The 24,209-nt window shown below is 38.8% G+C and overlaps 1 protein-coding gene across 2 annotated transcripts; it reads right to left on the bottom strand.

Annotated features, from left to right (window-relative positions):
• Nucleotides 1-1,769: 1,769 nt before the first annotated feature.
• Nucleotides 1,770-23,031, bottom strand: LOC136882381 (ankyrin repeat and MYND domain-containing protein 2). Of its 2 annotated transcripts, none has more exons than XM_067155008.2 (5): nt 22,768-23,031; nt 22,514-22,675; nt 22,290-22,429; nt 21,855-22,104; nt 1,770-2,372 (listed from the first exon to the last, which is right to left on the bottom strand). In XM_067155008.2, the coding sequence occupies exons 1-5, from the start codon at nt 22,970-22,972 to the stop codon at nt 1,948-1,950; spliced, it is 1,182 nt and encodes a 393-aa protein (XP_067011109.2). In that variant the 5' UTR covers nt 22,973-23,031; the 3' UTR covers nt 1,770-1,947. The 2 variants fall into 2 exon arrangements, with proteins under 2 accessions (XP_067011109.2, XP_067011108.2); XM_067155007.2 differs by having other exon boundaries at nt 22,514-22,679; nt 22,772-23,029.
• Nucleotides 23,032-24,209: the final 1,178 nt, after the last annotated feature.

A 24,209-nucleotide genomic window follows, 5' to 3' on the forward strand; every position in this document is an offset into this window, starting at 1 on the left:
AAATGTGCAAAACTACTACACGCAAAACAGATCGGTACATCTCATAATACAATTTTGACACGGGCAAAAGCACAGAACTGCTAGGAAAAAAACACGTGGCCTACAACTCCAACGAAATTATGCACAGAAACAATGTTATTAGTGCACGAACCACACAATAAGAAACTCATTCTTTAGTCCCGATTAACCGAGTCGCTAGTGCGCACTAGTCTCCCTTGCTTGTAGGACGATTGCCGTCCCGAATCCCCAGCCGAAAAGCACACATGCTGTTGTAGCAAGCAAGAAACATGATACACGAAGGCGACGGACGATAAACTCGCGAAATAAAGCATCAAATAAAAACGCTTGAAAATGATGTTGGGTAAATTACGCAAGCATATAAGAATTTATCCTTTATACTAGGGGAAGATTATTGGCTGTACTGGGTTATACTGGTCAAAAATAGGAAGAATTAAAAATAAATCGGAAGACGAGCTAAAAAACGGAAAGTTTCCGGGTAAATCGGAACGGTTGGCAGGTATGCATTTGTGTCTGGTTGAACAGGGCTTGTTTTTCCTAAGTGGAATTTCCCAATATACTGCTTGTGTAGCCAGACAAATCATGCGGTCCATATATTCAGGGTATGTGAAATATTTTCTCCGTCTTGTTTTCTCTCTTTTGTCCAGCCGGCTTGTGTGGAAAATTAAATTTATCTCTTGTGGTAGCTTATTAACCTGCTCGAAAACACAACTGAAAGTGTTTCAAGAATGTCAGATGCTGGCTAACACAAGCATGGTCATTGCAAAAGAAGTGTGTTTCTGAAATTAAAGCTTCCTGCGTACAACTGTGGCCTTCGATTTGCAACTCGAAGTGTCGTGAATGGTTGCTATATGGTGCTGAAAGATGGACAACAAAGGTTTTGACAAAAAGCTGATTGCAATCGTTTGAAACGTGGACGTGTCATAGAACTTTCATGGGTAGACCACGTCGCCAACGAGGAGGTACTCTCTCATGCCAGGAAATCATGTGAAGTGTTACTATTACCACTTGCAAAATGCAAGAGAGCGGCCTATTTTGATCACATCTTCAGAAATGACGTACACCCTAATCATAAAATCAAAGGTCGACATGGGAAGAGATTATCCTGGACACAAAATCTTCAACAGTGGTTCAACATCTATGATACAGCAACTTAGATATGGAAGACAATTACTCTGTGATGGTAGTCAACCTTCTGTTAAAGGAGGAGGATTTGATAATGGTTTTCATACAAGACCCTTGCAAGAAACCTCTGAACGAATCACACAGACTGGAAAGCCCTAAACGTAGTTAGTGGGACATAAAACAAATAACACGGTAATGTTATTAAGGTGGTGGTGGTGATTATTGTTTTAAGAGGAAGTACAACTAGGCAACCATCCTCTATCTAACACTAATCAGAGGGAAAATTGGAAGGGATCCGACACTTCGAAAAATGAAGATGTCGGCCAAAGAAAGACAAGGGCCACGAAGGGCGTGAAAATGAAAGACTCCCTAGCCCTCGCAAACCTAATAGCGTCGGAGTCGGAAAAGAACAAGAGTTGACCAAGAGAGGACGGATAGGATAGATAAAAGTGAGGAGCCTGGCACAAGTAAGTGGAAGCAATGCCAGGACTCAGCTAGGGGGCCCGTGGTCGCCAACCCACGCTCCAAAGTTCAGAGCCCCTGGGGCCTAATGTTATTAAATGAACATGCAGGATGCTGTACACCACTCTCGTTATCTGTGCAACTTCTGAAGTAGAAAACAACAATTTCTATGCATCTGATTAGGTCATTTATTCAAGTTATTACACCTGGTTATAACCGTGAACTAAACAAATATGAGTGAACGGCATTTAGTGTCTGCCAGTAAGTACAAACACGGTACTGTTCAGGTAACACACAATCTAGAAATTCATTAAGTTCTCAAATCGCAAGTTAGTTAATAAACTACACTTGGAGGTTTTTCATGTCCGAGTTCAGGGACGAGGTCTGTGCTAACCGAGCGCAAGCTTTCTTATGCATGAACCAGTGCAACCTCTGACATTCACGATCACAGTACTGTACTGCCTTACACTTGGAGCATTTCTTGGTCGGCTTCTCCTCCCCGCACGTCCAGCACGTCGGCGCCGTGTCTAGGAACCCTCGCTGACCATTGATGGCTGCAGTGATGATGCTCAAAGCAGACGGAGAGTCGGGCTGCGCTAGACTGGTCACCATCTGCCGGAAGATGGTGCATTCTCGGTAAGGGAACTCCCTGACGCACTCCCGTAGGAAACTCTCTTGGAATTCTGGGGTTGCGTTCTCTCCTCGTCCAGTCTTCAGCATCTTCCTCGCAAACAGTTCCGTTGGATCGGACCGCCTCTCCTCTGCACCTGTCGGAAGAGTAAGTAAACCTCTTTTTATTTAAGACTGTAATACAAAGGGTGGAGGTACACCTTTCTGTGTTCAAAAGACAGTAAAGATGTCATCAATATGATAAATTATGGTTGGGCAAAGTTCCAGGCAACAACAGGGGTAATAAAGAGGTGATACACCACTTGAATTGCACAATATACACTAGAACTCTTTCACGCAGGATTGACACGGCCTGTTCCACTCATAGGAGTTGTACAAAGGATAAATACAATGACAGATCAGTGCGAAAAGAGGGAACAACAGAAAGAGTAGAAAAAGACAAACCTGAAAACACAGTAAGACAAGGACAATCTCCACATCTCAATATACTTCTGCCTTATCATAGATTTCTTCTTAGGTCCCAACAAGCTTGTTTCTGCTTCCCACCTTCGTCACTGAGTGTTGGCTGCAATACTGACTGATCTTCCTTTTTATGTGTCTCCAGACAGCTGTCTCACCTAACATTGATGATCTTCCTTTTAAAGTATTGGAAAGGAACAAACAAGTGTTGAATCACGACATATCTCTCTATATGACTTGATCTTCCATTTATTACTTGTATCAACCCACTGAGTTCCTTTGCTCCCTTTGCGTTTCTTGTCTTTCACTACCTGTATTCATCTTTATCTTGCTGTTTTCAACTCTTTCCTATGTTTATCTGGCTTTCTTCCTACATGATGAAGATTGAAAATCAGACAAGATGTATCTATTTTTACTTTATTGTTGATTCAAGCCCACTAGGAAGCACTTATGACTAGTTCTATTTTAAGGTTTGCTTTCAATCCCAATATCTCTTGAACCTCGCTAAAATTTTTTCCTTTCCCTCCTGAGAAAGTGGGTTCTCGGACTCAGTACTCTTGCGAGATCATAGTATTTGGAGCAGTCTATAACATCACGGTCAGAAACCCTAGGGGAATCCAGGTCTTTCTGGACTTTGACTTCCAGTCTTATAGCATTTAATCAGTGAGAAGATTTTCTTGGAAAGCCTACTGGTGTCCATTCATGAAAGGTGCCAGCATAACTTCACCTGCCTACATCACATGTAAGGTATTGGCCATTTCCAACTGTTCGTATAGTTCAGAGTTTGCTTTTAGTTACTAGGTTCTGTCTGAGGGTACTCTGGGTCCATGAATTTTCCTGAGGATACGTATATCAACTTCTTCCAGATTGTTCATGGTACCTCCTTCCATCTATTACCAGATTCTCTCCTCCATAATAGGAAATGGGGTCTGACTACAGTTGTGTAGTGACAGACCTTGCATTCTTCAAAATGCACTTGTATCGGTTTTGTGACAGCTGGTAGGTTGCGTTGAGTTTCGTACATCTTTCTATGAGAGAGCTGCCATCTCTACCATTAAGGTGAACCCATTCACAGAGATACCACAAACAATCAGCTCTCCCAATCATTCGAAAGATGGTCATCAAAGTGTTTTTTCCCGGGGTGTAAGGTTTCTAGTGCACACACAAACAAACAAGTAAGACAACGTACAGATTAGTTCCATTTGAATCTGACTGGGATCCAGTGCAAACGATGGCATAAATACATTTTTTTTTTACTTCAATTAATAATGATCATGATATATTTATTTAGACCAATTTGTGTACATGAAGCAATCTCTGAGAAACTAATAAAAGGCTACATAGTAGCCTCCTGAGATCCCCGGTATAGTATACTATACCTTAGGTTTGAGGCATGATGTGGCCTCTTCTATTATCGCTGTCTGCATTTCTAGCAAATGATGACATCTGTGAGAGCTAGTGAGAACTATCAGTGCAGAAAAAATTAGGATATGCTCACTACAGGACGTCGGGTGTAAAATGGCGGAATCCAGTGCATCTATTTCTTCGAGAGGTCCTGATTGTTTAACAGGTAAATAAAGATATATGCTTTTCTTAACAAAGAGTTTAATAGACTTGTAAAGAACACATGTTAGTGAATAATATCGACTATGTTTAAGACCCCAATTTCCTTAGAATGATATATGACAGTTATATACAATTGCGGGTATAATATACTATACCCCAGGTCTTAACCAAGACAACTCATGTGAAAGAATTTTTATTGATAATAACATACAACAATGACAACCCTAATGATGGAATAATACTTTTTAAGCACTAACTATGCAATGATTGCCTTTAATGCATGTTTTGGTACATCATGGACATATTTCTACGAACTTTGTAATTTTTGAATTACCAGATGAACATGCCATAGCTGAGAAACTTGCCTTGATAGTTCAGATATTGACTTATCTGACTTTGATGATGAGGAACTGAGCAATACCACAAATTTGCCTTTTACACCACGACCAGCTGCTCATTGCGAATCTATTGAGAATTCTGCTGAAGAAGTATGTTGGTTTCTTGATAGATTGAATTATACATAACTGACGCGTTGACCGACACGTTTTGCTCCTTGAAGCTAACATTTAAAAGCTTAGTAAAATTGTTTTTCTTTTTCAAGGATGAAGATCCTCATGGAGTGTCAGATTCAACCTCAACCAATAGTAGTACAAAGACTTGGCGTCGCAGAGCATTTCACCCACCGGCCCCTCTCACAATTGTTCCATACAATGATGTAGCCAAAAAGATGCACACAAAATACTATCAGTTGGTACACTTATTTATTTGGAACTATTTATCTACGCATTACACATTAAACACGCATATAACCTAACTAACTGTTGTCACAAACAAAACATTCACATCGGAAACATCAACACCACAATTTTTAACAAATGCCTATCAGTAAGCACATCACGTGGAGACTGCAACCTTAAAACAAGTGACTGCTGACTGCTCACAAGCATGTCTGCGCAAACACAACACGAGGTCACAAGTATACTCCTGTTAAACCATAACTCCAACTAAGCAATAACTCATCTCCACCGTCAAGACCACCTCCTTATATATGTGCCTGGCCAGGCTTCTAGACAGATATGCCAAAACAGACCTTCTCTTAAATTCTAGAGTGCTTACAGCCTAGATGTAACGTAAAGAATATTCTCCATATTTCTCGTCTACCTAGTGCCATTCTGGATGTTACACTGTGTTTCACAATATTGTAGTGGATTACAAATCATATATAGAGGTAAATATAGAGGTAAATAAATTATATACTATTAATTACAGGTTCTTAAACTAACTTATATATATGTACATCACATGTTTCATGACATAACCTCACAAATAATCCGATCGTATTGTCAGTACATACGACGCAAGTAATAATACTACTAAATGGATATTAACACTTCATAGCCATACATTACAAGTCATAATAATAATCATAATCATAAAATAACAATAATTCAAGCTCGATACATGCTGTATTTACCCATGGGTGAAAGAATATTGTTTTCAAGTTATATCAGTTTATCACACTTGCGTCAATGACACGGTAGATACTGAAGATTGGGATGAACTTAAATACCTTTTTCAATACATTGATGAACCTCTATTCCAACTGCTAGCTGATAAAACTAACTAAACATCCATTTTTGTGAACAGTAAATCAATATCTACATCAGCTGGTGAAATCAAGGCTTGGGATATAGATGGAAATGGCTTGCCTGAACATCCCAGGATACGTATGTACTGGCAATGTCAATACAGGATACTCGTCGTTTGTAATGCAATTCAAGAGATATTTCAAAATCAGGTCTTCGCTGAAAGTTGTTTTCAGGAACAAAATATCTTAAGATGTCAGGGATACTGATAGGCTGTGGAAAGTCCGTCCACTACTTGAATGTGTTAGACAAGGGTGTTTGCAGCAGCCCTGTTCAAAGAATTTGACAGTCGATGAGATGACTGTGCCCTTCAAAGGACACTGCAGTTTCAAGCAGAATGAGAAGGGAAAACCAAATCCAACAGGATTAAAGGTATTTGTCTTGGTGAGTCCAAACGGCATAGTATGCGATTTTTTGTATTACCAGGGTCAAACAACATTTTCTGATGAGCTGAAGTCCTGTGGTCTTGGCGAGGCAGCTGTTTTAACACTTGTTCAAAATTTGCATCCCAAACACTTGATTTATCATAATCGATACTTCACATCTCCAAAACTAGCCGACCAACTCCTTGAACGTGGCTTCAGGTCGACTGATACAGTGATGAAAAATAGAATTCCTAAGTTGGTTAGGCTAAAACCTGACAAAGAACTGGCTAAAGAAGGGAGAGGATCAAGTGATACCCTCATTAGAGCTGACCAGAAACTGGCAGTCACGAAGTGGATGGACAACGAAAGTGTTTATTCTTTTGTCAAATCACTTCGCTGTTGATTCTTCAAACACTTTTAAGAGATGGTCAAAAACGGGAAGGAAAATTTATAGAGGTAGAAAGACCTGCTATTGCTGGTGATTATAATACCAATATGACATGAATTAACTTACCCGACCGAATGAACTCGTATTGCCCAATTCACACACAAAATAATAAGTGGACAATACGCGCAATGCTGCATTTTACGGATATGGCTGTAAGCAAAGCTTGGTTGCAATACTGAAATGATCTTCAGGAAAGGAATGTACCAAATAAATCAATAAAACAGTTGTATGCATTCAAAATGCGCTTGGGAGAAAAACTGATCCTTGAAGGTAGTCACGTAGGAAACAAAAGTAGCAGTAACAATGAAAATTCAACAGTTGAAACGTCATCAAAAAGGCAGAGACTAACAGTCATTCTTGTTCCACCAGAGTACAAACGTAAGAGAGGTGCACTTCATTTACCCAAAATCCAAAAACTGAAAAGTTTTCAGAAGTGTAGACTTCCAAGCTGCAAGAAATTGTGCCATGCCAAATGTGTAGAGTGCAGTGTATTTCTCTGTCTAAATACAGAACAGAATTGCTATACAGATTTCACAAGTAAAACATTCTGAGAGTGAAAAATACACTCTGAAAAAACTTGTGTACCAAAGAAAATGTTGACAAATTTTGAATCAATATTAAATTATTAATTAATTGACATGTAATAATTTTAATTAGTTACTTAGGTGGTTTATATACCAGCCAGCAGAACAGTGAAAATTTTTTTTTTTTACGTCGCACCGACACAGATAGGTCTTATGGCGACGGTGGGACAGGAAATGCCTAGGAATCGGAAGGAAGCGGTTGTGGCCTTAATTAAGGTACAGCCCCAGCATCTGCCTGGTGTGAAAATGGGAAACCACGGAAAACCATCTTCAGGGCTGCCGACAGTGGGATTCGAACCCACTATCTCCCGGATGCAAGATCACACCTGCGCGCCCCTAACCGCACGACCAACTCGCCCGGTGAACTGTGAAATAACACACTGAAAACCTGAATGTTAAACCAAATAAGTGTAATGAATATCTAAGTCTGCCATTGATTTTCTATGTATAGGTATGTATGGCTTTAGTCCTGAAGTGTATTTGAGCAAGTTAGTAAATATTTTTTTAAAAGGTGTATTCTGTGTTATTTAACTCTTTCCTCAACCCCTGAACCTAGTTTAAGTTAAATCTTGCAAAAATCCAAAGTCCAGGTCACAGGAGGGTAGACTTGTTTTTCAAAGAAATCCTGAAAAGTGTAATTTGATGTTGGTACAGTAACAGGTTAACGGAACTAATACTTTTGCAGAAGCAAGTAAACTCATTTCTGGATATTAAGGAGAAGTCACATTTCATCCCTAAGCTAATTTTACCCAAAATTGCCATTTTTAATTTCATATTTTGCTTGCTTTACTAGGTCATATTTGGTTATGTTTTGAGTATTTTTGTTTAAATTGAGGAGTCATTTTTTACAAGGTACGTGTTATCTGCATTGAGTTTCAAACACTGAATTCCTAACCACTGTACAGTAGTAGATATATTTTTCTTTCTTTTTCTGGAACAGACAGGTAGCAGGTTTAGAAGACCTGATCCCAAGAAAAAAGCAGCTACTGTATATTGATGTCTCTAAGTAAGATAGTCACTCCAGCAGATATTTTAAACTCGGAAGCAATTAGCGAACAAGGAAATTCTGAGTTATCTCTCGCCCAGTTCGCCCTTAATAAATAAGGTTATTTGCTTTACGTCCCACTAACTACTTTTACGGTCTTCGGAGACGCTGAGGTGCCAGAATTTAGTCCCGCAGGAGTTCTTTTACGTGCCAGTAAATCTACCGACACGAGGCTGTCATATTTGAGCACCTTCAAATACCACCGGACTGAGCCAGGATCAAACCTGCCAAGTTGGGGTCAGAAGGCCAGCGCCTTAACCGTCTGAGCCAATCAGCCCGGCAGTTCGCCCTTAATGGGTCCAGTTACAACCCCCTTCCACTTTCACCATCATCAAATTTGTAGTATTAAACTGTGAAAAAGTTTGGTGAAAAGATAGATAGTACTGATGGAACAATTCATTTCTGTAAATCTTGTGTAGTTAATGTAGTGGCAGTTAAGTGATTTAATGTGCAAACAGCACTACTTTATGGCTAAGCAAAAAAGCTGTTTGAATCTAGAAAGTCTTCTCAACAGAGTTGATACAGCAAAATCTTTGTCTTTCAAACTTCCCAATTTCTCAAAAGACCTGTGCAAAATGTTGGTATCCGCCTATATTCTGTTCAAAAAAGTGAACCAAGAACACTTCTGAAAATTCTTAACTTCATACACAATGGAGTCTATCCCAGACAAGGCGACATTGCAAAAAATGTATTTGCCAAGAAGACAAGCTTCAGAAAATTAGAATTAGTGTGCGCAACAATAGCATCTGGGTATCTATTGATGAGACGAAGGAGGTTTGAGAGAGGCACATTGCAAATGTTGCATATTTCTCGGGGATCATAAAGACAATTTAATTTTACATCATCAAGAGGTTCTAGATACTGCAAATCATTTCACAAATACAGGACTGTCCGACAATGCCATGAAGCTATTGAGGGATGTTGAAGTTATGTGAGAACAAATCTTATTCTGAAGGCAGCAAGGGGACATAAGGTATTCGGTACAAAAATGGCCCATCAAGTGCCTTGCTCAAGAATTATACAGGGTTGCTGAGGAAATACAGCAGAATTTTCCTGATGTTGACTGCTTATTATCAAATATTAAGAAATTATTTGTCAAGACTTCAAGTGTGATTAAATTCAAAGATCATGCGTCTTCGCTTCCTCTTCCGCTTCAGCCAGTGCTCACCTGACGGGGGACGTGGCTTAAGACAGTGGAGTGCTACTGAGAACACTACAAAACTGTGCTATAAATTGTTCATGCTTTTGACAGTAGTGAAGCTTTGTTAATAAAAATTCACAGAAACTGTTTCCCAATGGTATCAGAAAAATTACCACATATTACTTCAAATTATAGAGATCTGTCAAAAACACCCTCTTGTCTAGAAACTGCTGGTTCAGAGTTATGTAAGAGATTGGGAATAGCAAAAGCTAATGTTTCCAAAGTAGAATAAGCAAGGGGTAGTGTGTCAATTCAGATTAAGAAGGTACCGAGTGCAAATGAAGAATTTGCAACAATATGCACTGTGGCTACTCCAACCACTACTCTTATACCTTCATATCTTCCACACAATATAAATAACATTTGTTTGAGCGCCAGTTGCTTTTTTTAAGAAAAACAACAAAATTTGGTAGAGCATACCTCTTATATCAATTATCTCAAGGCGTGAGGTGATAAACTCACATATCTGGCAATATACAGGGATATGGATCAGGAAAATATTAAATTACTGTTGCATTTCCACAATTGAGGATTGTACATGGAACTGGAATCACTTATTATAATTAAAATAAAACTGAGTTTATGACTATAATTTACGTCACAATGAACAATCATTGACGTCTTTTAATTTCACAAAAGAAATATATCGTGAGATTTGCGGTACTAATAAAAGGAAAATTTAATCTAAACAAAAAAGCTATTGGCATGAACTTGAAGTGAGATGTGATATCGCCGCTGATTACATTCTTCTTCATGTTATGAATGCATAACATGTCTGATGCTTTAATTACCTGATGTCGGCATACACCCCTGTTGAACTTGAAATTCTTGGGAAAACCTCTGAGCTGAAGTCGGGAGCCGTCTGCTGTTATCTTCTTATATAACAAGGAGTTGGCCTACATACCATGTACGTGTGTAGGGAGCTCCAATGTAATTACGTCCACTCAATATATTATAAGAAATTGGAAAATATTATTGAAACATCTTGTGAAGTCCATCCTCACAAGAAGATGATGTTTCTTTATCAGCATAGTACCCGTCTCTGCTCGGATACAACCACCACTTGTAGACCTCCTCGATTATTACCAGACCTCTTGAAAACACAACTCTTAGCTCTGACCATCACACTAAGACCACTTCTTCCATTTGATACATCTGACTGTTACATATGATCTGAACGATATGAACTGAACGATATGATCTGAATAATATGAACTGAATACCTCTCCCCACTGTTGCATCAACTTATATAACCTCGCGATGACGACTCATCTCCCTACTCACTGTTCATCCCTTCCACTTCCACATACAGTAGCTGGCGAATACTGACACTTGGTCGCAATCACGTGCTCACGCACTGATGTCATCAGTCATGTGTCGTCTAAGCGTACCCAAGCGGATTGAGAATGACTATGCTGAATGCGTCACCGGGAAATCTACTTGCACAGTTAAACATAGCCTCGATTGCAAAATACTATGCCAGCTCATCTAGCCAGAGTTACAAGCCACAGCATGACAATATGAAACCAACAAATCTCACTTACTACAATACAGAATAATTACAAACAAATTTCACTTAACCTATGATTAAATACAATAATATACATGATACCTAATTATTACAGTCTAAATGATGAGAAACAGAATATATAAAATCTAATGAATCAGGTTAATAATAATAATAATAATAATAATAATAATAATAATAATAATAATAATAAATACTGAATGGAATCTGTAACCCTGTTGTACGGTTACAGAACAATAGTGCCATTTTAGGGGGTGGTGGACCTAGCTTAGATGAAAACAACCCATAGTTACATAGAAGTGAAATGACTATGTTAAAAAACACCCTTGTGACATAGAAAGGAAAGTATGAGAAAATACGGAGCAACTTTCAAAGGAGATTTCTTTTCAACAATCTGAGAATGTACAAGATGCTGGCAGGGAAGAAGATTACCGGTAATAGGTATTTTATGTATGAACTCATCCTGTTCTTCTCTTCTAACTAATGCATGCAAATACTTTGTTTTTTATTCTTTTTTAGGAAAAGTAAGCGAGAACTGCACTTCAAGTCTATGATACTGAATGAACGTTGAAAGTTTTAACATATTATAGCTCTGTCAGTTTGCATGACTAAATACCACAAATCACTTTGGTGGTACAGAAGAACTTTGTTAGTAATACTCTAATACTGACCACCTACCACTAAAACGTACCATTTTACCTATTTTAGGTCATATTTAGCAATTTCTTAGGATATATGTGCTTGCATATTTGTGCTACTTTCATTCAGAAACTTCTGAACCTTACCTATTACTATGAGAGCCAAAATTACTGATTGGGTTTCTGTTAGTGACAACCTGACTGACTGGTTAGGTCCTGTTCACTCAAAAGCAGAGTACATGACAAACTGAAACACAGCAATCATGTCCCAAAATCATACTATCAATCTTATCTTACAGTATTGTATCTTCTTAGCACTAACATATTTACCCCTGTTAAGCTCACCGGAGAACGTAATTAACGGAAACACTGAAGTGTATATGCACAAGTTTGGTAGTAATTATTAATTTTCTAACTTTTTGTCACTAGACTTGGCTAGATTCTATGAAACAGAATGCTAATTTTGATGGTTAGGTTTTCCATCAGTTGCTATCTTATGGACCTGTGTGTGGGGGGATTTTTTGTGTGTGTGGATTTTGTCAGTTTCTATACAGCTTTAAAAGAACTTTCTTTTGTTTTACCGAGTGCTTCATTTGTAGTTGGCTTAACAGCACTGACACCATGCCATCTCTCCTCATTACGCTGTTCTCCGCATGGTACACTGATGGCTGATGGTTTAACACGGTTGCCAATGTATCAAAAGCAAAGAGCACTAACTGGGTATGGAGGAATATCACCGTGTCATGACTAGACATCGGATTTCTATGCTGCATAAATCACCAATATAAGCATACAACTATGCTGCAAAAAGTGGTGAAATATGCAATTATTTCCATGCTATTAAACATTCTTATGAAATTAAGATTCCTTTACTAGACTCACGCGATTCACCCACACCAATACATAAAATCATGATCATGAATAAATAACTGAATGAAAAACAAAATAAAGGACACTACTTAGAGCTGCGGCTGTTCCACCAGTACAAACAAACCGTGCATAGTTTGTCAGATGTATCAATCTATCAGTTTTAACTGTTAAAACATGCACGCGTCTACAAGGAAAGACACAGTGTGTTAATTAATTTATTTAATTGAATACGAAGGTACACAGTCTAAGCCCAATTACGCTCCTTCATGACACATGGAATTTAAACATTAAATACATCAAACAAAAAATTAATAACAACAGTAACAATAATAGCAAGAAGAAGAAAACTAATAAGTAGAACACAATTTAAAATATATTACTGCAAATGAAAAACATAACAATATAGGCTATATATCAGCCATAGAAAATTACTGAACAAGTTAGAAAAAAGAACACAAAATCTTATAGGTACCTAGCATTTCAGCAAAAAGGAATTTAATAATGATTAAGATTTAGTAAAAATAGCCTTTATTTGCTTATTGAACAACCTAGCGCCAGCAAGTAAATCAACTTGTGCGCTAATTGAATTATAAACCGATAACTATGCCTTTGCTGGCAGGACCTAGTGTTTACAGTGCACTATGTCTTCTGGTATAGGCTAGAGCAATTTTGTTACTTTCATTGATCTGTCTCTGTCTTATCCTTGGCTTTGACAATATGAAAGTGACTGCCATTCCTTGTGCAGCCAGTCCCTGCTATGAATGGTGTGAAAATGTTGCTCATAGGGTTGGTTGGTGCATGCATTTCAGTGGGCTTGGCAGACTGATATGTAATAGCAACTTCTGGCTCAGTGAGGAAAGCAACGGGAAACTACCTCACTCCTCATTTCCCTAGTACGCCTCTTCAGTGATGCCTAGGCCATCTATGACAGCTGATGGCAGAGCTGTTGAGGATCCAACCAGCCTTAGGGCTGAAGACTGAACATACAATATTTTAACTAGTGGTGGAATTAGAGTGATGAATGCTTCTAGATCTTGGGATGTGAAATAGTACTTGCTGTCGTGAAGTTACTTGGGGTACACAAAATGGAATGAAGGTTAAGTAATTCTTGACAGTCAATTTTTCCATTCAAAATTTTCCTCAATATCTGTAACGAAATGAATGTTCTCCTGTTTTTCAAAGACGTGAAATTGAACACATTTCTTAAATACTGGGTTGAAATGTCAAATGGATAAGTTTTACTATACAAATATCTTATAAATTTATTTTGTACAGTCTCAATGTGATGTGTTTGGTCCTTGTAAAGGAGGTCCCAGATTACCGATGAATACTCTAACTTACTTCGTACTAAACTTATATACAACTTAACAATTACTTCCGGTTGAGTAAATAATTTGGCATTTCTAATAATAAAACCAAGCATCTTGTTACATAGACTCATTACTTTTGCAATAAGGCAATACACATGAAAAATCATAATTAGTAAGGCAGTAAAAAACCATGAAAGGAAACAAACTTGAAAAAACATACTTAAATACACATTCCTCTTTCACTTTACACTGCACACCCCCACTTCTCCTGTCCATAATTTGCTTTGAAGTACACTACTGTAATCTTCTCCAAGTTTTCTTGTATACATCTGTGGCGCTTGTTAAAAATTATCTTTAATGCGGAGAACAACCTCTCTCTACATCCATGGATGTGGCAGGACAGCACTTGAATTCTGGAGCACACTCTGTTACCTCGATTTTTCCTTGAAATCTTACCACAGGTGTAATATCCATTCAAAACAAGGCTACTCGCTCCGAAGAGTTCACGGCATTAATTACTTTACATTTTCTTGAACACTGCTTGTAAAATATGTTATAAAATATGCATAATAAAAGTCGGAAACGTGCATAATAAATCTGAAATTTGAAATGTTGCACTAATCTCAAATATATTGTCCCTTAAGAACCAATACTGCATATTGTTCCGTAAGACTGGTGGTGGTGGTTACTGTTTTTAAGAGGAAGTACAACTAGGCAACCATCCTCTATATAACACTAACCAGGGAGAAAAAAGAGAAGGGATCCGACACTTCGAAAAATTAAGGTATCGGCCAAAGAAAGGCAAGGGCCACGAAGGGCGTCAAAAAGAAAGACTCCCTAGCCTTCGCAAACCTAATAGCGCCCGGGTCAGAAAAGAACAAGTGTTCACCAAGGAAGGTCGGATAGGATAGATGAAAGTGACGAGCCTGACACAAGCAAGTGGAAGCAATGCCAACCCACGCTCCAAAGTTCAGAGCCCGTGGGGCCCCTTTTATGACCTCTTATGACAGGGGGGCCTGAAGACTGGTCACGCCTCTCAGCCATATATGGATATGCAGTCCATCAGAGCAATTTTTGTTGTGCTCATTTTCCTATGCTGATGTATAAAGGAAAATGAACCTTAAATGCAATTTACTGTAGGAGTGCGCAAATACTACATGTCAACGTACGGTACGGTAAGGTTCATTTTTCTTTAAACGACAGTATAGGAAAATGCTGATAAACTTAACCATAATAGGTATTACTGTATGTTTGATCCTGTACTGACTTGTCTGAATCTATTACAGAACTATTTAAAATAGTTTTTACTTGATTCTGCCTTGTCAATACTGAACTGACACCACTGATGAAGGGAATGAATTATTTTCCCGAAACATGTACGGTAAAATAAATAGTTTTCTATCATTATAAGGTGTATTGACAAGGCAGACTCTAGTAAAAACTATTTTAAATAGTTCTGCAATTGGTATAGGAAAATGGTGCACTAGCCGCCAGCGTCTTGGAAAGGTGTAGCAATCCAACTGATGAGCCCACTGCTACAGTGGGGCGAAACGCTGGAAATTTCACAATTGAAAAAGCCTAAAGAGCTTAAATGTTTTTAGGAAAATGAATGTAACAAACTATTCTCATGGACTACATATCCATATGTGGCTGGGAGGCGTGACCAGTCTTTTGGAACATAATGGATAGGAAGGGCATTGTCAGATACGCGGTATTGTTTCTTAAGGGACGATATGCACATACATAGACTATTAAACTTAATAATTCGTCCAATTTCACCTTCAACGCATTTCCTTGTCAGTTTTGGAGGTCTACACATCAAACAAAACATTCATTTGTATACATATCTGTTGTCTAGCCATGATGCCACACTAGATAGATCCTGCTCACCTAAATGCACCACGTAACAAAAATCACAAAACACACCATCACATCCACCTTCACAGTACTGCCTGATCTATCTTCTTTGGCACCAAGAGATTTCCTGCTACTAATTCACGGGAGGGGGTGGTTTTAGGTAATATTGAAATCTTCAAAACTAATAGATTTTTCTTTCCAGAAACACCAAGCTAGAATTAAGAATGCAAATAAGGCATTTTACTCTATAAGCCCTATTAGGCTCCAAGTTTTTAACAAGGAATGCAAAAATGATTATCTGCAATACAATCATCTAACCAGTACTTCTGTATGGTTCCGAGACATGGAGTATAACCAAGAAAGAGCAGCAACAGTTAGTCTTTGAGAATAAAGTTTATAGAAAAATATTTGGCCCATGGTTCAATCCTATCTTCCAAAGCTCGCAGAAAAGCTTGAATTATGAGATTTACACCCCCTTTCACAACACACTATAATGGCTGTGATAGAATCCAACAGACTGCACTGGGCTGGACATGTACTGAGGATGCAAGATAACAAAGCACCAGTAGATCTATGCAAGGCATCTCTTAATGGGAAAAGACCTTCAGGAAGACCCTGAAGCACCTGGAAGGAGATCAACAAGGTATGCCAGACCCTCCAAATTGATAACTGGGAAGAGCAGGCTAAAGATTGAAAAGGATGCTAAGGGATTGTGAGATTGGCACGGGAACTTCACATCCCTCAGAAGACTATAGAGTGAGTGCATGTCTACTGACCGGCTAGATTTTGTGACAATGACAGCCTCATTTTGACAATTTGTTTTTTCAACAGTCTTTACGTAATGAGCATCTGTAGTGGAGGGTGGAAATTTTCAGTATTATTTTTGTGGTGTTTTTAGTTTTATGAAACACTTTCTAGTGCTGTACTGCCTCTACTCCATCTAAAAAAAAATTTCACCCCTTCTATCGATTTCAGCGATTTATTTACTTCCTGGTATTCAAGTATACCTTTGCTGGCGAGATGTAGTGTTTACAGTGCACTATGTCTTCTGGTATGCGCTATATCAAATTTGTTACTTTCATTGACCTGTCTCAGTCTCATCCTTGGCTTTGACAATATGAAGGTGACGGAGGTATGAGTGATGCTAGTAATACCGTTCCTTATGCAGCCAGTCCCTGTTATGAATGGTGTGAAAATATCGCTCATAGGGTTGGTTGGTGCATGCATTTGCATTTCAGTGGGCTTGGCAGACTTATATGTAATGGCAATGGCTGGCCCAATGGGAAACTACATCACTCCTCATTTCCCTAGTACGCCTCTTCAGTGACGCCTAGGCTATTTATGTGAACTCTTGGCGGAGCTGCAGAGGATCAAACCAGCCTTCGGGCTGAATACCCAACATGGTATTAGAGTATTTGGTGATGGGTGGAAGACAATCACTCAGCTCCGCAGAGAGGAAAACATTCACCAGATTGGGGATCATTCTCAGAGAATGAAAGTTTAATTTGTCAAACACGAAGGTAGTGATTCAATTGCAGATTCACGTGTTCAGGAAGGATTGAAAGCATACAAAAATTATGTGAAGCTATATTTGAATCAAGAGTGAGGAAGAGATCATTCCTTTATGCTTACCAGGGACCTACCAACCCACCCCAAGAAATATTCTTGCTTGTTTAAAAGGAGACTAAAAATCTGAAACATGTGATCATTTTCTATGGTGCTTTTGGGCAACTGTGATGAAAGTACGTTTCCTATTGTAACCAATAGAGCTTGCATTATGTCAGGCCATACACCTGCCCCGTTCAGGTAAAATAAGAAACCCGTCCAGTTTAAAATTGTCACATGTAGTATGCAACCGTTCAACTGAAATTCATTGACTTTTTAATCAGTCACGTGTTAATGGTATAAGCCTAGTGTAGGCACTCCACTCATTGCACACGGAGGCTCAGTGGCAGGTGATGCTCTTATGTTTTATGCTTAGTTCGCGGGATTGCCCATAGGAGCATCTTCACGAGTTGCGAGCTGTCACCAACTGTTACGGAAATGTCCAACGAAAAGCACAGGAGCTATACCAATCCAGCATTCGGAAGAAGGTTACAACCACTAAATCACTTTTGTTTCTTGCCGCTCAAGCAGTATGCACCGTGGCAATAGGGGCCACTGTTCTCATGACAGAGCTTGGCTTGGATTTGCAAATATAGATTACAGCTAATAACAGAGCCTTTTCTTGTGATATTACATTGCACGGGTTGGTAACGAAAGCAATAAGTTAGGACTTCTGGGAATGACATCACGTCGGCCAAGGGCTGTGCTCGTAGATGGCTGGCTAATGGCCAATGGCGCGTGAAATCTTTCATTAGGTTATAAAAGTAAATGTACCTTTTTGGGCGGGCTGGGGAGGTCCCTGGCATCTGTAATGAACACATCTCTCTTCTAAAAGGATTTTAATGTAAATAAAATTCATACATATTTCTTTGCAAAGTTATATGCTGGAGTGCCTATACTAGGTGTGTACCCCTATCCTAAACAACCAATAGTCCTGGGAGATCACATACCCTGTTTGCTTGCCTATGCAAGTCTAATTCTACTTTTGTCCACTCTCAAGCATAGAATGAGTCGAGTAGGTTATAGCACCAATGTCTGTTGTATTCTGATGCTGCTCGAGGCACGCCGTGTTGTATCTCTAACCTATCTTTGACGACCTCACATATGAACATAAAACACATGTATTAAAAATTATACTTTAACATGAAGCCAACACAACTCTTAATTGCACAACGCCTGAGCAAAATTATGCCAATTTTTCTTCATGATATCACACAGGCTCACCCAGGGTATGAAGTGGGCATACGATCAGAGAACTGCCGTTGAGGTAAGCACTATAGTTATCGTGGCTAGCAAGGGAGCAGGCGGCAGCAGAAAGCAAGCAAGCGACGAGGTGAGTGCTACAGTGGAGCTGCCACCGTCCCCCACTCCTCCTACTGGGCAGCCTAGGCCCATGCAGAGAATATCGCCATTTGCTGGCAGCCTGAAAATGCATAGTATGCCTGAGTGGAAGAGTGTGTGATGTCAATGTCAATGTTGTTACTGTACCAATTATCGCGTCTTCTAAATGAACTTTGATTATGTCCATTTATGACTACTTCCTGATACAGAAGCTTGTTCTAATCAGTGGAAAAGGTATTGTCAACACCAAGTGCCAGACTGTGAAACCTTCTACTAAGTTTGTGCTAACTGATGGTCCTGAAATCCATACCTAGAACATCAAATGGTTGTGAATCATTTATACATTGGTGGTAATTGTTCATAATAGATTTTTAGCATACGTACATAATTACAGAACATGAGTGATAAAAATGTCACCTTGTATTACATGTTTCAGTAGCTTTAATTTTAAATTAGGACACTTCCACCTAATCAGCACTTTAATATTTTATGTAAAATTTTATTCTATCCCATTTTTACAGTTGTACCAGTTTTGGTCTCTTACTAATTGTAAGACCACCCTTGGCTACAATAAATAACCTTAAAAACTGTGCATCACTACAAATGATACGATATAAAAGCATTGTATTATAAATTTACAATCCTAACATTTTAGGTTTTGTTTTCCTGAATAAGGAATACCATTTAAATGTTCAATTTTTTACACTGTAAAAACTTTTATGAAGAACACATTAACATCTGGTAGTTCTCCAGTAAGAAGGTTAACATGGGAAAGGAAAAATACAGTTTGAAATCAAACCTATTTCTGAAACCAATGATTGACATGTGGTTCATTTTCCAGTTTCAAGCTGGTGCATTTGACGCATGATAAAAACAAAGAATTTTCTCAATGACCTTCCACCTACGACAACATTCAGCAGTCACCTTTCAAACTAACGGAACTAAATTGAAACAAAGATATTTAGGGAGTTTATTGGCTATCAAATACTTGATATTTTTAGAAAGTGTTTGTTATAGATTTATACTTCATTCACCGCTAACATTATATTGAAAACAAGAGGCTACATTCACAAGAAGACTAAATTAGATAGCGGAATTTTTTAAAATATTTACCATTAAAGTGAGTGTAAGTTTGAGTGAAGAGTAAGACTTTTTTAACACTATATTTTAACGTGTTCTTAACATGTTTATCATAAAAGTTGTAGGACAAAAAACAAAAGTTTTTACAGTGTAAAAAATTGAATATTTAAATGGTATTCCTAACTCAGGAAGACGAAACCTAAAAAGTTAAGATTGCAAATTTAAAATACAGAGCTTTTATCATTTATATCATTTGTAGTGATGCACAGTTTTTAAGATTATTCATTGTAGCCGAGGATGGTCTTAGTAAGAGACCGAAACTGGTACTACTGTAAACATGAAACAATAAAATTTTACATTAATTTTAAAAGTGTTGATTAGGTGGAAGTGTCCTAATTTAAAATTAAAGCTACTGAAACTGGGAAATCAACACAGGAATTATGATATTGTATTACATTTACGAAAGAGAGATGTTCATTGCCATCCTTAAAACATTTTTACAGGATAAATCCAAAATCATTCAATACTTTCTGCAACAGTCACTGTCATCGGCTGACATTCATAAAATATGGTGTTACAGAATTCAACACAGATAATGTTACTACCAAACATAGCACAATAAAGACACCTAACCAAAGTTAACCTATTATGCTATAAAGAAATCAATGGTTTCATCAACATTCGGTATCATAAGAGCAAATAAGGTGCTAGCATCAAAAGACCACACAAACCTGAGTGCCCTTGCAGCCCTACAGCCACTGGGCTGAAGAGATATTCTGAACCGTTACCTCATGTGTTTTAGAGTTCCTGTATACCTGGAGCACTCTAGATTGAAAATATCCAGGAAAATCATGCCAATTTTCCTTTGCGACGTCGTGGACATATCCAAGGTGAGGAGCTGAGAAAGACTTTCCCAACGCTGATGGGACGTGCAGTCCAAGTGGCCAGCCATGGACTGGACAGCAGCAAGGTGAGGGCAAGAGTGGAATTGTCACTGTCTTCACTCCTCTGCTTGGACAACCTATGGCTCACACTGGGAACATTGTTACTAGTTGGTAGCCAAAGGATGCCTGGATGGAGGAGCGGGAACACCACTGGATTTCTGTTCTTACGACAATTTCCAACTTCACACAAATTCTGTTTATTAATATCCCTTTAAGTGCTAATAGTTTATAAACAACACCCTGAATGTCACAAATGTGCCCTGAAAAGGAGTTCCTTAAGACAAGGGTTTAACACTGGTAGAGGCAAAATAAAATAAGATCCCACTGGTGTAAATGACATAATAGCAAAAGGTAAATAACAGAAATCTTACCAGTACCTTTGGGCCTATACTCTCAACATGAGTTTAAGGAATTAAGTCAGTCAAGTACCAACACCTCTTATTTCTTGTTCACCATGAATGCCACGGACACACCAACCAGCCAAAAGAAGTGCATTTACTTTTATAACGTAAGATCATTATTCACACTGGTGGGACCACATTTCCTGCGGCTACTACCACTGCTCTCGGGTGAATTTCATGCAATGTGACATTGCTCCCAGAAACAAAAAGACCTAGATTTTTTTTTGTTACCAACTATAGCAGAAGAAAATATCCTTTAAAATGTGGGCCAATGGAAGACACGAAACAGAACCCCATTACATGGGTACACGCTCCCCGACGTATTAGACGAATGATTTTTCAGTCACTACCTAGGACATCCACAGACCAATAAAGAGAAGCTGTACCATAACCATGGTTCTAGGATTGTGCAGTTGGCAACCGCTTGTTGCAAGTAAGCCGATGTAGATAAGCGCTGCAGGTGGAGGATCTAAGAACTATCAACAGAAGACAGTGGAGTATCGAAGTATTGTCAAGACAATTGTGATCCAGCATGCCATGGCAAAATGAATGCGCTCGCTGCAGTTCTAACATCTAGCAGCTACAATGAGAGACCTTCATTCAACCTTTTCCAAACCACAAAGACATGAATTGTGTAACAGATGTAATAAGCCTATATTAAAAGTAAATTGTAGAATACCCCCACCAAGTAACCTACACTTCCACTGAGAATAGGAATAGCGTATAGTTACCTGCAGGTTGTTCATTGTCCTTTTTACGATCCTGTTGGGCTGATAACTGTCTCTTCCTACAGCGTATTATTTCGCCGATTATAAAGGCTAAGTAGTGGAATTTGAAGGCCATCACTTCATTAGTTTCGAAGCCTCGTTTCATTTCACGTTCACTCATCAGCTCTAGCACCTTCTGAATCTTCTCCAAGTTCTCTGCTAAAGGTGGTGATTTCTGTAGGTTAAGCGCTACCCGTACTGGATGAACATTAACCTGGAAAACCAATTACACATCACCGTAACTTTGATACCTCTGATCAACTAACAATATAAAAAGCAATGGTCTCATTTTCACACCCACCTCGCTGGGATGGAAAAAAAGCCTATCGTTCAGATCTCGCTGAGCTGGACAGGTGAACGAAAGACATGCATGCATTTAGAAGTCATCATCTTAGTTACCTGCATGACAAATTTGTGAAGGATCGGTGCTAGGGCTGGAGGCAGTTTTGGCTCTGTCTCCAGGCCCTGTGGCACTGTGTAATAGTCTATATCAGCCTTGGGGACGTGATTGTTGATAACAGCCACACAGGCGTGGTTACCTGTAACGATCAAACAGACATTAATTTATGTTCACGATATAGGTTATAGTAACACAAACCCGAAACATACAGATAGATAATCACCAACAAACGCTGCCATCTGAGCAGCAGTTCTTCCCACACTGTTGGTAGCATGACTTTTGGCCCCTGCCATCAGTAATAACTGGCAAACCTCAGCATTCCCCGATAATGCGGCAAAATGCAGGGCTGTGTAACCATGTTCGTGCTTTCCAGAATTGACATCAGCTCCCTGTGACAGACACATACAATCACTTAGTGATCACATAATTACAAAATACTGCACACAATAAAATAACCACTATTCCGAAAAATGTCACTTGCTTGGTCCAATAACATCTGAACTATTTCCTTGTTCCCTTTGTACGCTGCATGTTGAAGTGGGGTCATTCCACTCTCATCACAAATATCTGGCTGAATTTTATTCTGCAACAGAAGATTCCGAACTCCACTAGCATCGTTATTTGAAATTTTATCGAATAATTCCTTTTCAACTTCACTCATGTTTTCATTCATGGGAGCCATGTTGTCGCACTCAAAGAGTATACAGAACAGTGCACGTCCGTTCTGTACCGTACAACATCGATCATTTACTAGATTGCTAGAATGATCCAATCCAATCCAAAAGTTGGTCCGTTGGTCCGGTCTGAGCGAGATATCGAGGGACAGCTACTGGAGCTCACTCTAGCGGATAGACCTGAACGGTACTGATTCTGTCATAAGAGCACGTGTATTTTTGTGTGAAGTTTTTGGCGTTATTTATGCGTTTTCAGTGAGTTGACATAATTAAATAGTAGCGTGTGTCATTCCTTGATATCTCCTCTCAACATGAGGGGAAAGGTATGTGCTGTGTTTGGCTGCAGTAATTACGAAGTAGAGAAAAATGCGCGCTCGTTCTTCAGGTTCCCTCGTGACAAGAACATGTAAGTAATATTGTGTTTGCATATATATTCTTCCAGTGACAGAGATTTTTATAGTACTTCATAATCTTCTGACCTGCTCGACCCATGTTTTAACGGGCTTAAAATATAATACGCATATTTTATTGTACAGTGCAGCAGTTAACCTTCAATACCGATGTGTTGTTGTAGGTGTGATCTGTGGGTTTTGAAATGTCACAGAAGCGATTTGGATAAAGTGTACAAGAAAGAAGGGACGTTACGCTTGTATAAGAATTATAAGATCTGTTCAGATCATTTCCAGGCCAGCGACTTTAAAAATCCTCGACTATACAGCCAAGGGTATGTTACATTTTTACTCTAATTGGGAACATGCATCATTTTCAAAAATATTTTTTTTGAAAAGTACACCAATGAAATAGTACGTAAACGTATTACATTGTGGTATGTTGCCTTGTTTTCTACCATTAAAAAAATATTTAATAGTGCCTTTCCGCAAGGCGAGTGAAACGGCCTCTGACGTAAGCGGCGCGCTGTGACGTCACGATCCAGTACCGCATGGAGCTCTACCAGCCGTTGTGCATCAGCCGTTGCTAAAAGCCGATTGTGTATTATTCACGATTGCGAATAACTTCGAAATGACAGAAGAAAGGTTCGAAACAGCACAGTCAGACAATCTACCATGTGTAGATGTCATCATTCTTGAAAAATGTGACTTTTGTGGCCGCAGAAATTCGCGGATAACAAGCAAGTTTGTAAGTGGCGTCTTTTATATACGTGCAATGTACTGTAACCCATAGTATTAGGATAACAACGAACCTGGATAGATATCACATCACTTTCAACATTTCCTTCTAGACTGA

Source organism: Anabrus simplex, chromosome 10, assembly GCF_040414725.1.
Source record: "Anabrus simplex isolate iqAnaSimp1 chromosome 10, ASM4041472v1, whole genome shotgun sequence".
In the NCBI taxonomy this organism is placed as follows: domain Eukaryota; kingdom Metazoa; phylum Arthropoda; class Insecta; order Orthoptera; family Tettigoniidae; genus Anabrus; species Anabrus simplex.